At 43.3% G+C, this 17,847-nt stretch overlaps 1 protein-coding gene across 1 annotated transcript; it reads left to right on the forward strand.

Annotated features, from left to right (window-relative positions):
• LOC119659423 (phosphatidylinositol 4,5-bisphosphate 3-kinase catalytic subunit delta isoform) lies at window positions 1-14,320 on the forward strand. Its single transcript, XM_038067500.1, has 12 exons — window positions 1-480; window positions 548-1,201; window positions 1,264-1,479; window positions 1,550-1,980; window positions 2,047-2,247; window positions 6,840-7,046; window positions 7,110-7,526; window positions 7,589-7,765; window positions 7,834-8,140; window positions 8,208-8,378; window positions 13,686-13,805; window positions 13,874-14,320. The coding sequence occupies exons 1-12, from the start codon at window positions 316-318 to the stop codon at window positions 14,000-14,002; spliced, it is 3,195 nt and encodes a 1,064-aa protein (XP_037923428.1). The 5' UTR covers window positions 1-315; the 3' UTR covers window positions 14,003-14,320.
• Window positions 14,321-17,847: the final 3,527 nt, after the last annotated feature.

Below are 17,847 nucleotides of genomic sequence, written 5' to 3' on the forward strand. Positions count from 1 at the left end.
GCGGTGTTTTGGCAGGACTGATTGCATATGATGTTGTAGACTGGTACGGGATCGGGAGTTCCGTCGATAAACACGGTTTTTACGGAGTTTAATCAAAAGAAGTCGCAACATATTACGTCTGAAGTGGAGCGCGCGACTTGGTAGTGTCGTCACAACCGAGAAGGGCCGTCGCGATTGCCTGAACACAGGGGAAACGACGGTAGTATGGATTGACAAATCGTCCGTTCGAGCCACAAAAAAAAGTAAAAAATGTCAAGCTGAAGTTTGTCATGTCTTTGAATTTCGACTAAAACTTTACAAGAATCGCATTCGAGTATGGTTTCAGTTGTAGCGACTCAGCTGGACTTCGGCCAGTCGCTGCGGTATGATTTCTGGCATCGCGATACGCCCGAGCGGGTGCAGCTTACGTGCTTGCTGCCCAACGGAATCGTTGTTGACTTGCCGAGTGTCCCCAACGCGACCATAAAAGAAATAAAAGAGGTGATAACAGGCCCAGACCCCCCAAGCTCAATGCTTACTCACTTGATGACTGTTCACTTGTTTACAGGAACTATGGAATGTGGCGGGCCAGCTGCCGTTCAGCAGACTACTGGGCGAAAAAGAAAGGTATACGATAACTGTAATCTCGCAGTTTGCACAATTCGACGAAGACATCGACGAATCCAAACGCCTTTGTGATGTTCAGCCTTATTTTTGTATGATACAAGTGGCGGAGAAGCGCGAGCTGACTGAAGCGCTCTCCGACTACAAAATCTGTAAAGATATCGGCAACTTGATTGGCAAGTCCCTGGAAGACTACCAGACCCTGAAGAATGAGGAAGTAGAGGACTTTCGCCACAAAATGGCGAGACTGGGCGAGGAGACCTCTTACATGCGGAGCAAAATGAATTTGCTGGATAAGCTACTGTATCACTATCCCTTGCGACTAGCCAAGTCACCCCAGATGCCGGACATTATTAGGGTGCGGCTTCAGAACGATGGCTTCTTTGTCGCTGTGAAGCTAGAAAACGAGACTTCGTTCGGGATGATGGTGAAGTTCGAGTACACGCCAGAGGAACTCAAGGAAATCACGTTCCAGAAGATGAACCGCACGAATATGGCGGCCGACAAGCTGCGGACAAAGGACTACATACTGAAAGTATCTGGGCGGGATGAATACCTTTTCGGCAACTACCCTCTCTGTCAATTCACCTTTATCCAGGTTTGGTGAAAAATGTCTTTCTTTGTAAAGGGTCACTGCAAATGTGGTTGGTTTATTCACAGGAAACTGTCTCACGAGATCTCGTCCCGGTACTAGTAATGAAACTCATTCAGACCCTGGATATCCCGAATTCGGCGGTCAAAGAAAAATACAAGTTTCCCCCGCCAAGCTCAGCGATCACCACAAACTACATATCATCGTGGGATATTCCGGACAAATTTCAGATTCGCCTGAGCTCAATTGAGAAACTGAACTGTGATGTGACCCGAACGGATGGCGTGAGTACTTTCCCTCGCCCCTCCTAGCAGTCTACGTAAATACAAAAATCTGTGCTATTCCCTCTTTCAGATCGTAGTCCACTTGGGCTTATATCATGGCGATCAATCGCTTTGCGCTCCAATAAAAACTAAAGAAATATCAATCAATTCTTCAAAGTCGGTGGAATTCAATGAGGATTTAGTGTTTGACATTAAAGTTGAGAGTATACCGCGGATGGCCCGGCTTTGCTTGGTTGTCTACGAAATCACAAAGTCAACGAAGACAAGTGGGACGAAAGCGCGCCGAGTTAAAGACAGCAAAGAATTGTATATGAATCCACTAGTATGGGTCAATACAACAATATTCGACTACAAAAACCGACTGAAGAGTGGAAACATTACACTGTATACATGGACTTACGCCGAAGACATCCAATCGGACGAATTGTTGCATTTCTTGGGTACCATCGAATCGAATCCAAGAACGGACGAATGTGCCGTAATGAATTTAACATTCCACAAGTGAGTTGCTTTTGAGGATTTCAGAGAATTGTAAATTTTCATTTGTGTGTAATTTTCCTATTAAAGTTATGGAGTAGACAAGACCATAATGTACCCATCAAAGGAAACGGTTCTACATTATGCGGAGAATCATGTCAGCAAGAAGTGTCTGAATCGCGACAGTGCTCAGGACACGAGAACTATAACAGAGATATTGGCGCCGTTTCTAAGTAATGACCGGATGCATGAGGTGCACGACCAAGAGAGAAATGCAGTGTGGGCGAAAAGGTAAGTCTAAGATATTTTTTTTAAATGAAATGGATAAAGGCACCTTGACAGAAGTTTAAACATACATGGGTGAGAATAGATAGCAGCTATGAATTCTGGGTGTCTGCAGGAACGAAAAATTCTTAAATTAGTCCTTGATTTCGGTAGGAATTAGAACATTCATTTTTACAAGATAAATAAAAACCCCCAATCGGTGTAATACTACCCTGTCATTGACGGAGCCATATATATTTCGGATCTTATCTAATACGGAAGTAAATATATGTTTTCCTCAAAATAAATTTCCGGAGGTGAGAGATTGAATTTGTTACGTTATGTTATATGTTTTTCTATAAGTAGAGTATTTGGCAGGGCGCACGCAGGTTGTGCCCCACGCATATTAGGTTTTCTTTCAAGATCCTGTTAAAATCCATTACATCGTCAACATTCATCATCATCATCAAAGGCGCAACAACTGGTATTCGGTCCAGGCCTGCCTTAATAAGGAACTCTAGATGCACCGGTTTTGCGCCGAGATCCACCAATTCGATATTCCTAGAAACTGCCTGGCGCCCTGGCCTACGCCACCGTTCCATCTCAGGCAGGGCCTACTTCGTCTTCCTTTTCTACCATAAATATAGCCCTTATACACTTTCCGGGCTGGATCATCCTCATCCATACGGATTACGTGACCTGCCCACCGCAACCTGTTGAGCCGGATTTTATCCACGACCAGACGGTCGTGGTATCGTCCATAGATTTCGTCGTTATGTAAGCTACGGAATCCTCATGTAGGGGGTCAAATATTCTTCGGAGGATTCTTCTCTCGAACGCGACCAAGAGTTCGCCGTTTTTTTTTTGCTAAGAACCCAAGTCTCCGAGGAATACATAAGGACTGGCAAGATCATAGTCTTGTACAGTAAGAGCTTTGACCCGATTATGAGACGTTTCGAACGGAACAGTTTTTGTAAGCTGAAATAGTCTCTGTTGGCTACCAACATCATCATTTCATCATCTTAGCTATTATCGGTTGTGATTTTCGATCCTACATAAGAGAAATTATCAACGGTCTCAAAGTTGTATTCTCCTATCTTTACTCTTCCCGTTTGACCAGTGCGGTTTGATGTTGTTGGTTGGTTGGTTTTCGGTGCTGACGTTGCCATCATATATTTCGACTTGCCTTCATTGATGTGCAGCCCAAAATCTCGCGCCGCCTGCTCGATCTGGATGAAGGCAGTTTGTACGTCTCGGGTGATTCTTCCCATGATGTCGATATCGTCAGCATAGGCCAGTAGTTGGGTGGACTTGAAGAGGATCGTACCTCTTGCATTTACCTCAGCATCACAGATCATTGTCTCGAGGACCAGGTTAAAGAAGACGCATGATCCCCTGGGCGTATGGGACTATCCGGCCTCAGCAACGTGATACCTCTATAATTTCTACACTGTGTGATATCTCACTTTTTATGTATGAGACAGATAATGCCTCTTTGCCAGTCGTCAGCATTGATTCTCTGTTCCACATCTTGAGCACAAGTTGATGAACCACTTGGTGTAATTGGTCGCCTCCATATTTAACCAATTCGGCTGTAATTCCATGTTGCGGAGGGTTGTATTGTCAAGGGATTCTGGTTGATGTTGTTATTCGAGCTCGGCGCACCATAAAAACGAGATAGTGATCCGAGTCTAAATTGGCCCTCCTTTTGTTCTGACATTCATCAAAGGTGAGAGGAAGCGGCGTTCGATCAACACGTGTTCAATTTGGTTTAAAGTGGTCCCGTCTGGAGAAGCCCACGTATGTTTGTGGACCGCTTTCCGCGCAAACCAGCAAATGTTCCAACAAACATTTCGTGTGACACTGCTTATTGGATAATCCGCAGTCCGTTATCATTTGTATTTTGATGTAAGCTATGAGAGCCAACGTATCGCCTGAATACGGCGTCCGTTCCTATTTGGCTGTTAAAATCCCCAAGTATGATTTTGATATCATACTTGGGACTGGCTTCCAGGATCCGCTCAACTGCCTCGTAGAAGATATCCTTCTCTGACTCTGCAGTCTCCTCTGTAGGGGCGTGGACGTTAATGAGGCTTATATTTCTAAATTTACCTCGCAAGCGCAGAGTGCATATTCGTTCACTTATGTTTCCAAAGCCGATAACAGCAGGTTTCATTTTTTGGCTGACTAAAAAACCTACTCCGGGCACATGGTCTACTTGGTGGCCACTATAATATATGGTGTAGCGACTCTTCTCCAGGAAACCGGTCTCTGTCCAACGCATCTCCTGTAACGTTGCTACATCAGCCCTATATTGGGACAGGATATGGGCTAGCTGCTTGGCAGCTCCATTTCTGTACAGGGAGCGCACGTTCCATGAGAAAACGCGCAAATTGTTATTCCTTTGTCGTTGCCGGGTTCGTCGTTGTGTTATCCATCCAGTCCGAGGCTCCTGTTGTGGCTTCGTAACAAGTTGTTTTCCGTGTAGGGTTGTCAGCCCTATCCAACGCCCAACCTGGAGGACCAGTTGGTACAATTTGTCCCGTTTTTAGGCGCGGGAGACTCGCTTTCATCCTTCTCCGTCTGCAGATTTTCGTAAAGAAAGAGTTCCCACCGATTACCACGTGGAGGTGGTGATAAGGTTTGGTAGTAGAGCTGTTGGTGTTGGTTCAGCAGGCGTTTCTCAGATTTTATGCTCCATCGTGAGTACCAATCCACATTTCGCCCTGGGTCCGATACTACCCTTTGATCACCAGGTCAAAGGTCAGGAGGATCCCTTACAAGGAGTTAAATAATAAGAAATGCTGCTGCAAAGATATCAATCAGAATGTTATTAAAATATATATATATGGTTACCATTCACCCCTTGGTGGGGTGTTGTGCGTTAACGATGCCTGCGCGCCATGACCTGAAATGCGCTTTGGCTCCCCCACGACTTTCCCAGTCGCCCCCATTCTTTTTTCACTGTTTTATGTCAAGTGCTCTATGGAACGACTTGATTTCTCTTCTGCTTGGAGGAACAGTCCGTATCCGCATGTTACGATGACCAGCCATTTCATACGCAAGATTAGGAACTTCACCGAATGTGGTAGGGTTAAGAGCCGTGGTGAAGTGTTCTTTATACCTCTTCAGTTGCTCATCATCGTGGATGAGGAATTGACCGCTAACGTTGCGATGACATGTAAGTTCCTTCATGATGCGGTAAATATTTCTGAAATCATTGCGTTCTGGGGCATCTTCCGTTTCCCTTACCCAGTGCAATAGTAAATTCCCTTTTGTCTCGGTGCACATTACTTTGGACTTCTTCGGTTTTGCACAGCCTTCAATCTCTTCCGTTCAATTGGTCTACTTCTATGGCGACCCAATGCTCACCGATATTCTCAGTCGGATTACTCAGGGTATCTGTCGTTCGATAAGCAAGATAGCGTTCCTACTGTCGAGTGACAGGATCAATCAAGCGGGCGTTGTTGAACTTGAGGAGGTCTCTGAGAGAAATGGTGATACCTTTCGAGGCCGATGTCAACACCTCTCTTGTTACGCAAATCCAAGAGACAGTTCCTAAATCTATTGCTGATCGCAAAAAGGTCGATCTGGCAGATTTTGTGCTCGTGCAACCAATGACGAGGCGGTGGAAACTGCAAAAATTCAGAAACCTCTCAACATTATCGTTGTGATCGCCAAGACCGACCCCATGTCTGAGCAAGGTGTTCTTAGAGCCCACCGTGGCATTGATATCATTCATCACAATCACAATGTCACCCTTAGGAAGTCTCTCCTGAACTGTGTTAATTGTTCATAGAAAGCATCCTTCTCCACTACATCGGAATTCTCCGCTGGTGCCTTGCACTGGACAATTGCGATACTCCTTAACCTGGACGGGAATCTTGCAGTCAGAATCCTCTCAAAAACCGGCTCCCAAGTCAAGATAGCGTTCTTTGCGGTAACCGTAAGAAAAAACCCAACCCCAGATTCGCGTCTGCTACCAATTGGCTTCTCAGAGTACAAAAGCACATTGGCGCAAGAGAGAGAGAGGAGGACTCTCCAGAGTCCTACCATCTTACTTTGCTTAGGCCTAGAATGTCCAGCTTATATCGTTAGAATTTTCACTCGAGTTGGAGAAAGCGAGCATTCGGGGGACCCTTGATGTCGCTGTCGATGAGCATGCGCACATTATTCCAGAAACCAATCATAGTTTGTTTTCGATAGCCAAAGGTCTTTGCCTTGAGATCAGTCCCTATCCCAGGCATTGTTGACGTTTCGGTAGCAGTAAAGTTTTATCCCCGTCTATCCCTCTCAGTTACCTCCTACGTATGTATTCTTAAACCCCAACCTACATGGCATTCAATTTCCAAAAATAATCTTTCAATTCCGAAATCAGGCAAACAAAAATTAAAAAAAAAACTACAAACCAAAACATATTAAAGCTATGTGCCGGGGATCCGACCAGTAGTTACAAATGAATAATATTGGGTTCAAATCGACTGAGGACCGTCGATGTTAAGTGTATGCCGCCTTGCATAGTTGCTCCCTCGACGTTGGCTGCCTTATATTCAACTAAGATTAAGATAATTTCATGCACATACCGACATGTATGCCAATTTGTAATTAACCCTTATTAGGTTGGATTGCTTATGCATTGAACCGGAAGGCCTGCCATTTCTCCTGCATTGTATGGAATGGAAAAACCGAGACGAAGTAGCGGAAATGTGTAACTTGCTTACCCGTTGGCCGAAATTATCCATTGAGAGATCGCTGGAATTGCTAGACTATGCTTACGCCGACCCGTCAGTGAGAGCATTTGCAGTAAATAATCTTCGAGATTTACGGTAATTTGCTACACATGGTATATAACCTTTAAAAATTGAAACATAAACATCCTTTTTTTACAGTGACGAAGAGCTACTGCTCTATTTACTGCAATTAGTTCAAGCAATTAAACACGAATCTTATTTAGACTGTGAATTAGTGGAATTTTTAATCACACGTGCATTACGCAATCGACGTATCGGTCATTATTTTTTCTGGCATCTTCGTTCAGAAATGCAAGTGCCTGCCGTTCAAATCCGTTTCGGTCTGATATTAGAAGCGTACCTTCGAGGGAGTCCTGAGCATGTACCGATACTCTTGAAGCAGGTGGAATGTCTGGAGAAGCTGAAGCAAGGCTCGGAAATTGCCAAAAAGGCGAGCGGTAGTCGTGATAAAATTCGATCGTTAGTGAATGACTTTTTAGTGAAGGAGAAGAATACAAGAGTGTTCGAGAATGTGCTGAGTCCGCTGAATCCGAGCTATCGCTGCAAAACGCTTAAGTATGGAAATTATCTTTAATTTGTTCGATCCAAATTAGAGTTTTTACGTTTTTCGATTTCAGAACGGACAAGTGTAAGGTGATGGATTCAAAAATGCGGCCGTTATATATCACCTTTGAGAACACTGATAAGAACGGGGAAGACATTTTCATAATTTTCAAAAATGGTGATGATTTGCGACAAGACATGTTAACCCTTCAAATGCTGAGAGTCATGGATGAAATATGGAAATCTGAAGGGTAAAAATCTGTTTCTCACGTTGTTGAATACTCGATAGCAACGGTGTTCTCTTTTTTTTCATTTACAGATATGATTTTCGGATGAATATTTATGGCTGTATCAGCATGGAAAGAAGATTGGGCATGATTGAAGTTGTATTAAATGCGGAAACGATCGCCAACATACAAAAGGAAAAGGGAATGTTCTCAGCAACGTCGCCGTTCAAAAAAGGGTCATTATATAGTTGGCTTAAAGACAAAAATTCATCAGAAAAGGATTTAGAAAAGGCAATAAACGAATTCACATTGAGTTGTGCAGGATATTGTGTGGCAACTTATGTTCTCGGCATTGCCGATCGTCATTCAGATAACATTATGGTAAAGACAAACGGACAGGTAGGTTTCAAGACAACTGGATGTTATTTGCAGTAAACTTTTTAAATATTTTCATTTGTATTCACAGCTTTTCCACATAGACTTTGGCCATATTCTTGGCCACTTTAAGGAAAAATTCGGTTTACGAAGGGAACGAGTACCCTTCGTCCTTACACATGATTTTGTGTATGTTATCAACAAAGGGCGCACCGACAGAGAAGCTGCGGAGTTTCAAAAATTTCAAAATTTATGTGAAACGGTAAGACTTGATTTGCTTTTCTATCACTTTTTGTTAGATAATTGCTACCTGGAAAGGGTTAACGTCTTCTACTACACAATTGAATTTCCAAGCGTTACATACTGTGATGTGGATCGCGTCACCTCATCAGTATGCAATAGTCCGTTGTGTGCGGTCATTCAGCATTTGAAAACAATCCTGCATGTGCGCCAGTATCACAGGTCGAAATCCTTTTGTAGGGGTTCCTTGAAGATCGATTTTATTTCGATAACCGGCTTCGACATGATTATTGTGGCTAAGGTTTGGTAGATATCCCCTTTTTCTTTGTTGGCTACTTCCAGGTGAAGATTGCAAGTTTTTAGAGTGCAACTTCGAATGATGCTGTCCTGAGTTAGTTTTCAAACCGTGTTGGGAATCTTGATCCTATGACTTTTTGGAGTTATTCTGTATTTAAGACAGCTCTAAGAAACGAATTTGTAGGAATCTGTTGAACAAGGACGCAGGCTCCCATTATGAATCATTTATATAAAAGTCGTCTTTTCTCCCGGGATTCCGAAAAGACGGAGAAATATAAGTTGGAGTCACCTTTATCTGCTAATAATTACTTCAACTACAAGTTCAATTTCTGTGCCCTTTATTACAGACTGGGATAGGTGACGTACTATTTTAAAAACGGTTTTCCGGGTAAGTGATATACGCCCGGATGGTGCCAGTAGCTGCAATACACTTCACCTTGCAGCTGGCGTCCAAAGTTTAGAGTTGTGTAACCGAAGTGCTAAGTTATTCTATTGACTACATTTAGAATCGGGATAACCACTTTGGGAATCATCAAGCGCTGCGTATAATTGTCAAAATTAATTTGGTGTATCTTACTGAGGTCTCAGAAGCGGGCTTCAGACTAAATCGGTTTATAGATTTAAGAATTGATTCAGAGCTGCTCTCCTGTTTCAATTTAAGGTGCAGCTTTTGCACACTAAATAACGGGACTAAAGAAACTCATTGATGTGCGATGCCTTGTATATTGGGCGATAACAGTTGAAAAATCAATGAAACGATATGAAACGGATACACGAAATCATACTGTGCAACTCCAAACATATGCATTATATGGGGTGACTTTCGTCGCATATTTAAATGACCATTGACCAGGAAAATACCTCTGCGAAGAAAAGTGGTAATGGCGTTAGCAACTACACTTCCACCGCACACTTACAGGGGGTATTTTGGACGTTCACGAAGTATAGCAGTTCTCCTATCTTGCAACTACAGATCTCCTTGAGCTGCTCAAAGAATGATTAGTGTGCGTAGCCTGGCTCCAGCTAGAGCTGGGCAATCGCAAAGGAAGGGTTCCTCCCTCCTTTCTGCAACTTCTGCAATGTGAATTGTAGGGTATGGCGAGTTTGGTAGTCTTCGATAGGCTAATACTTCCTGTAAACCGCCGTAATCTTGTATGCATTTACACATGTCAGGCACAAGAGCTCTTGCGATCGGGTCTTGTTATAGGCAAATTCTCGTTGACTTGGTGCAGATGGTGAGCCTTCGCCATCGGCTGCTAAGTAATGCCATTAGGTTCTGCTCCCGACATTCGTCAACGGGACGCCGATTTTGCCCACCAAGGTATTAACAAAAGGAGAGCCCCATCTGGCCAGTCCATCAGTCCTGTGACCGGGAACCTAGAGGAGTGTGACTTTGAGTGTGCCATCTAGACTGCTCAGCGCGTCTCTGTACCAGTCTACCAATTCTAAAAAATGTTGCCACTGAGTACAAATCCTTAAGGACCGCTGGCTGTCGGTCAGAATGGCTATGTTTCGCTTGGGACTCGGATCATGCCCCAGCTATCGACATCTTTCCAATACCACCAGTATTTTCGCTTGGAATACAGTGTCGAATCCCGGAAAAGCGTGAAACTTGACAGGCTGGGCATATTCGGGAAAATTCCCGCATTGGCCCCCTCCGACTATTTTTTATCCGTCGGTGTAGAATACTGTATCATAACCTTGGAAGACGTCGTCGGTTCTACAAATTCCACAGTAAAGTTCCTCGTGAGCGACCACTCAACCATGCTAATCACCGCAAGAATAGCGCTCTCTGTTGTTTTGCCTTTGAGGTAGGCGTGCTGAGACTTGGGCGAAGGGCGCTGTTTTTATAATCGTTCTTATTTGAATGCTAAAGACAGGTCATTAGGATCTGCAACGGAAAGAGTTGAGGCTGATTGGTCGAACGTCCTTAGATAACTCATGGTCCCGCTTCCCCGCTTTCGTTATGAAAAATATGCGCGCGTTATGCCATATGGGCTGGGAGATTTATATGCGCAGAAGCTGTATATAGCCCAGCCGATTTTATTCTCGATAATTACCGATTTGATAATTTCAAAGGTTCAAAGTTTTATAACAATCCAATCAGGACCGCTTCTTGGCAATATTAATGGTTGTCTTGTATCTCTTCAGACAATCTTTGTGTGATTGCCAGTATTTGTGCCTGTATCGGGTGTTGAACCCTCTACCACCTTCTTGCTGTTTTCAAAGACGGTTTCGAATGATTTTTCCAGAGCTTCGACTTTAGACTTCAGCTCGTCTGTCGTGCAAGTGTTGATAATTTACACATCGCAGAGTTTATTATTGATAACTTGACCAAGCTTCCAGTCGACCGTCCTGGGGTCTCTGGAGCAATTGGAGGCCTCTACAGCAAAATTTAGACTGAAAAATATTCAACTCTGATCGGAGAGACACACTCTCGAGTTTTCCACCCTAAAATAGTTGGATTCTTTACATATTGGAGTGGAGAAAGATCCATATACTGACCGGACAGAAGTCTGTTGAGGCGCAATGCCTTCTTACAGGGAGACGATTATCTTCTCTGTTAATTGATATTAGGTTGTTGCACATGAAATGGCCGATTTGGTACTAAAATTTGAAACGACTCTAAAGATTACAAAAATTTATTTAGTTAGTCGAAATAGGTGCCATTCGATTTAAAACACTTCTCCCAGCGAGATACAAGAGCATGTATGTAGTTTCGTGTAGAAGTCCAATTTTCGGGTGTTGATAAACTCATCGAAGGCAATTTTGATGACCTCTCCATTCCTAAATTTTTTTTTCGCCAAAAAATGACCTAAATGCTTAAAAAAAGTGGTAGTCGGTTGGCGAAAGGTTCGGTGAATATGGTGGATGAGGCAGAGTCTCATACTGCAATTCGTTCAACTTTTAAACCGTTGTTCTGGATACATGAGGTCGTGCATTGTCGTGAAAGAGTATCATACCATCTCTGTTGACTAATCTTGGCCGTTGAATACTCAATTTTTGGTGCATTTCCTCGAGTTGGGCACAGTATTTCTGTGCATTTATCGTTCCTCTCCTCTGCCAAAAAAGAATAGTGAATACCTCCAGCTATAGACCACCAAACAATCACCATTACCTTCTTCGGATGGAGGCTCAGTTTCGGCATATGCTTCGGTGGCTCATCACCATCTAGCTATTGTACTGATCGGCGACGATTGACGTATAATATCCACTTTTCATCACATGTCACTATTCTGTGCAAAAAGGGATCGCATCTGTTGCGGGAGTGTAAAGAACTGCAAATTTCCATTCGAAGCGGCTTGTTTTGCTCCTTAAGGGCATGCGAAACCCATTTGTCGAGCTTTTTCACCTTTCCAAGTTGTTTCAAGTGCCGGGAAACTGTCGAATAGTGCATCCAGTTTCTTTGCAATAATATGTGTGTCAGATTCGACTAGCAAACGCAGCTCGTCGTTGTCAATCGATGGTTCTGGATGTCCACGTGGCTTATTTTGAAGGTTTACGTCGCCTGACCGGAATTTTTCGAACCACCGCCGTGCGGTTCGTTCACTTACCGTATCAGCTCCAAATGCGCTGTTAATGTTCTTGGTCATCTCCGCTGCTTTATGACCGAGTTTGAACTCATACAGAAAAAGTAGACGTTCTTGGCTCTTTTCCATCCTTTTTCCTTTTTATTCACTGTTATCACAACGATGGTCAAAACTGAAATGACTCCTTGATTAAATGTAGGAGTATTTATATTTCATTATCCGACACCAAAAGCATCATCTGATGGTGGTTTGATACAGCAAAATCGCAACTAACTTCAATATCTTGCTGTGACGCCTGTAGGACACAAAAATCTTCGCATAAGCATTTCCTTACGATCTAATCGTAAGTTTAGGAGTACGTCTCGATTTCAAGCTATCGAGGAAGTAGCATATCCACGAACAATATCAGAAATCCTCCTTGGTGCTGTAGGACTGCGATAGGTAAGACGTAGGGACTTTCATAATAACAAATTCATAGGATTTATACATCCATATTTAATCCCAAGCAACCTCTGGTGATTGAAAGTGAACTTTGCTAACAGCAAGTAAGTAGTATTACTAGAGTGCGGTACTCGAAGCTGTCGTAAATCTGCTCTCCCATTCATTTGGAGGTGGAACGCAAAACAGCTAGCGACGCATATAGACTTAATACCATTGATGCATGGAAAGATGACCAATCGTACGGTAGTGTGCTCATCTGAAAATTCCTTGACAAACATCAGGTGGCTCTGATGTCTGGCAATCATATGGTTCCCAGATTCATCTTTAAAAAAACATAATCATCATCAACGATCCAACAACCGGTATCCGGTCTAAGCCTGCCTTAATAAGGAACTCCAGACATCATGCCGAGGTCCATCAATCCCTAAAAGCTGCCTGGTGGCCTGGCCTACACCATCATTCCATCTCAGGCAGGGTCTGCCTTTCCTTCTTTTTCTACTTAGATATTGCTCTTATAGACTTTTCCAGCTGGATCATCTTCATCCATATAGATTAGGTGATCCGCCCACGGCAACGGATAGATTTTGTCGTTATGTAGGCTATGGAATTGTCCATCCTCATGTAGGGAACCAAAAATTCTTCGGAGGTTACTTCTCTCGAACGCGGCCAAGAGGTCAACCGGAACAAATTGGACCCTTACGAGAGTTCCTTCATTGGAAAAGAGCCTCAGGAGCATCGGTTAAATACAGATATGGGTAACGCGCACTCAGATCTGTATTCACTGATATCATAGAGGGGATATGTTAGTTAAGATATAATTAAAGCCCAGTCATAAAGATAATTAGATTAAAATAGTAGATATTTAGGTTAAGGATATTTCTGGGATTGACTGCCGAAATACAAATACGGAAAATAAACGAAATTTATTGACATAAAAGTTAGAATTTGTTTATTTGTTCAAACATGAATTCGGTCAATGTAAACACGCAATACTATTGTTAAAATCTGGTCTTATTGAAATCCTTAAATAAAACGATCCTATTGCCCATTTACCATTTCAGGCATTTTTAATATTACGAAAGCACGGTTGCCTTATATTATCACTATTTGCCATGATGGTGTCAACTGGACTGCCCGAACTATCATCTGAGAAAGATTTAAACTATCTGAAGGAAACACTGGTATGTCCCCCTAGCCCATTTGCAAATGCCATAAATGAAATTCGATCTTTCCAATTTCGCATTTTCAGGTACTCGATTTGCCGGAGGATAAGGCTAGAGAGCACTTTCGCTCGAAATTCAGCGAGGCATTGGCGAATTCCTGGAAAACATCGTTGAACTGGGCGTCACATAATTTCTCTAAAAACACTAAACAATAACATTAAGCGAAATACTATAGTTATTAATTACTATTATTATAATATTATCAATTATGCTAAGAAAAATGTGGAAATTTGATCGAAAACTAGAATTATGGCTTCGGATTTGGAGGGCTGTCTTCCGGTCTCACGAAATTGTTTTTGTTCTGCGCATTGAGTTGAGGCCCTCTGAATTATATGATAAGGAGGTTTAGAGTTTAGGAGTGAATATTGAGGGCTTGCAGGCCTGGGAAATTATTTATCTTGCTTGGTATAAACTAATTGTTACAAGCTGAGTATTTATTAATATAGAAACTAAGGTTGATTTTTCTTTACATAGACTGCGTTTTTTCATTTCGTTTTGTGTTTTTGATTATGCGTTAATTTCTTGATGAAGAATGTCTACTGCTCATACTTATTGTACGGACAGAATCGAGGTAAGATAAGTACTATTCACAATCACTGGTAAGGGGCCGAGAGGGGACGAAATGCGAATTGAGGCAGAAATCCGTCGAAATTTAAACAATTCAAGAAAATAAACTGAGCTCTCGTTGCATACAAAATGGCTTCTCAGACTACAAATTTTGTGAGAATGGCTTTAGCCACTTAGTGGCCTTAGTACCTGGAAGAGATAGAAAATGCCTCAAGTGTTTAGTTCGAGGATGTGTGTCACATCGTCTTTCGATCAGTTCTGCCTTGTAATGGCTGAGGCTAAAAAATATTTGATTAATTCAACACAGATTCTGAATCAACCTTCGTGGCGAGCAAAAGATAGTTTGAAAATTTCAAAAACATAAACAATTTACATAATATAAAATTGGCCGGCTAATTGAAGCAGCCAAATAAATTTCGAAAATAACTGAAGATTCCAAAGTTCCATGAAACTATGCCGGAAGCAGCTTCTTTACTTTAAAAACATTTAAAAGACCTTCGTGCCAGACTTTGTCGAAGGTTTGTGTCACGTCTAAAAGGAGCGCTGAGCAATATTTTCTATCCTCCAGTACACTCCTTATCCCAGAGACGGTGCTGTGACCTTGTTCGATTATACCATGCTTCTCTCGAAAACCAAACTAGTTCTGCGGAATTACTTTACTTTCCACTAAATGTGGTGAGATTTTTGAAAGTAGGAATTTTTCCAAGCCTCGGGGAGATAGACGAGACGTAGGATTGCGTTGAATATGTGAGTCTCGTAAGTTTTTTTTTATTTTATTAGAGTATGGTGGGTGAATGCGTTTACACAAAGTGTTTGATTCCCCTAACGCTGGCGGACTACCAACTAAACATCTTCCTGCCATCAGAGAAATAGCCGGGAACCGTTTGGCACATTACTTCGGGCTAGCCCTTCCGGCTTTGGGAGCCTTTAAGCCGAGGAATCACTTTCACCAACGGGAGGGGAGGGGAGGAAGGGTGCTGTTAGATCAGGGAACCCCTTACCATCTGGTCCCTCTGTCGGTCGAGTTCAATCTTCTCCACACACCCATGATCACAATCACGGCCGGTTCTGAGACATTGCGATGAGCGAACGCCACTCGCAAAGCTCTCCGTCTCTGTACTTGAGCAAGGCGCTTACGATGCACCTCCTTGACATCAGCCCATACCTCCGCGACATAGCGCAGAACCGACTGCGTTGCTCCCATAAGGAGGCGTCTCCTAGTAGATATAGGGCCCCCAGCATTCACCATTAGCCGGCTCAAGGCCGAGACTTCAGCTGCAGCCCTGACTGCTTTGATTTGCTCGAAGAAGGTCATCTTCGAGTCGAGCATTAAACCAAGGTATTTAACCACTGGTTTTGTCTCTATAGTCAACTCACCGATCGATATTGGACGCAAGTTCGAGATTCTCCTTCTGATCAAGAAGACTACTTCGGTTTTTTCCAGGCTGAAACGGTGAGCAGTCATCCATCCACTTACCTGTCGCATCAATATGCCAAGTCTGCCTTGCGCTTGTTCAACAGTGCGTCCGGCAACAAGTGCCGCCAAGTCTGCATAACGGACCAGGCGTGACTCTTCGAGCATATCGGTCCGATCCTATGATGGATCTCTGTGCTACTTTTGGCGTGATTTCTGTCCTCTTCTGGCTCTCTATTGTCCCTATGAGATGGCTTGGCACGTGGAATCAGTGTTCTAATGTGCCTAGCCTAGATGTCCATTTTACGGAATTGAAGGGATTTCTGTTATCATGCGTTATGAGCAGCACTATCTGTCAAGATCGGCAGCTGTGTGCCCCGGCTCGATGAACCGCATCTACGACCTCCATAATAGTATCCACTGTGGATCTCCCTGTTTTGAACCAGAACTGCATTGGGGATAAGTCCCCGGCAGCGCGAATTGCTTCAACGTGTCTTTCCCGGCCGTGTCAAGTATACACAGTGGTCGGTGTGCAGACGGAAGCTCCGGGTCTCCTTTACCCTTGCTGATCAGCGCGAGTCTGGCTACATTCCAGCGACAAGAAAAAATCCGTTTTCTAGCTTCTTCAACTGAAAGCGCAGAGTATATTGGGAAAGTTTAAATGGAGAGGAAGAGTTAAAACTAACATACAAATGGGGATTCAATGTCAGTACCAACCATAGCCAGTATACGATCACCAATGACGTATCAAGCACTGATGAATATTTGTTTCTAGCTATGATGCTTTTTGAAATCTGAAATAAATTTGTTTTCAACTATACAAAATTTATAAATATCAGTTTAACCTCTGAAAGCGATCCAGTGAATTACATCTTCTGCGAGGGACATGCCCCAAGGCTGTCAACCCGAGCTAATTAAAAATACTTTTTATTTGCATCATGCGAAACATTGATCCTTAAAATTAATTCCAGGTGGCAAAACCAATGCAAATAAATCACAAACTCGAACTTTTTGATTTTTGTCCACATTTTCCATACATTTGATACACTGTGCGCTGGCTGCTTATCGCAGGGGTAGTGAAATCCATCCTGCTATACACGGCTCCTGTCTAGGCGTAGAAATAAAATCCGACCCCGTGGTTAAAATTATGCGGCAAACCAGGCCATGGATGATAATTATAGGGGCCTAAGGCGACAATTATGCGGGGCTCCATATTATCCCCTTTGTTATGTGAAATTCCTATTCCGGGCTTCCGAGAAATAACCGGTCTCGAGGGAATCCTGGGTTTTCATCCCCCCCAGACAGTATTCGGGGAGGCAGTGGGCAAATCCGGCAGCCGACTTCCGGAAAGCCACTAGGGACGAGCTGAACAGGAGATGGTCGCAACGGTGGAGATATTTCCGAAAAAAACCGCTGGGCCGATATACTGATCTTGTATATTGAGACATGGCTCGAGCGAAATCATGAAAAATTGAATTAAAATTTGACGCAGTTCCTTACAGGACACGGTGTTAACAGGAAATATTGGATCGCTTCGGATGTAGACTGTCCCGAATTCGCCGCTACACCCGAGGACCTGGAGCATGTGACGTTCCATTGTCTGAAATTCACGATTGAAAAAGGGAGGTTAAACGACGCCCTCAACGTAGTTAGCGGACTCCATAATCTCCTGAAGGATATGCTGAGGCCAGAAGTAAATCGGAGCAGTCATCTGCCCAGAACTGAGCGATTTAAATACCTCGGGTCAACGCTATCAGCCAATGGAGAACTGCGTTGTGAAATTGCTTCACGCATTAACGCAATCTGGATGAGGTGGCGTTCCACAACTGGTGCCCTTTATGATCGACGTATCAACGAATGTCGACATCTGAGTGTTGGCCAACTATAAAAGACAATGAACGACGTCTTGCGGTAATGGAGACGAAGATGTTGCGTTGGACTAGTGGCGTGGCACGTTTTGATCGTATCCGAAATGAAGATATCCGCGATCGTTATAGGGTTGCACCGATCGTGCTAACG

The sequence above is a fragment of the Hermetia illucens genome, chromosome 6 (assembly GCF_905115235.1).
Source record: "Hermetia illucens chromosome 6, iHerIll2.2.curated.20191125, whole genome shotgun sequence".
NCBI lineage: Eukaryota > Metazoa > Arthropoda > Insecta > Diptera > Stratiomyidae > Hermetia > Hermetia illucens.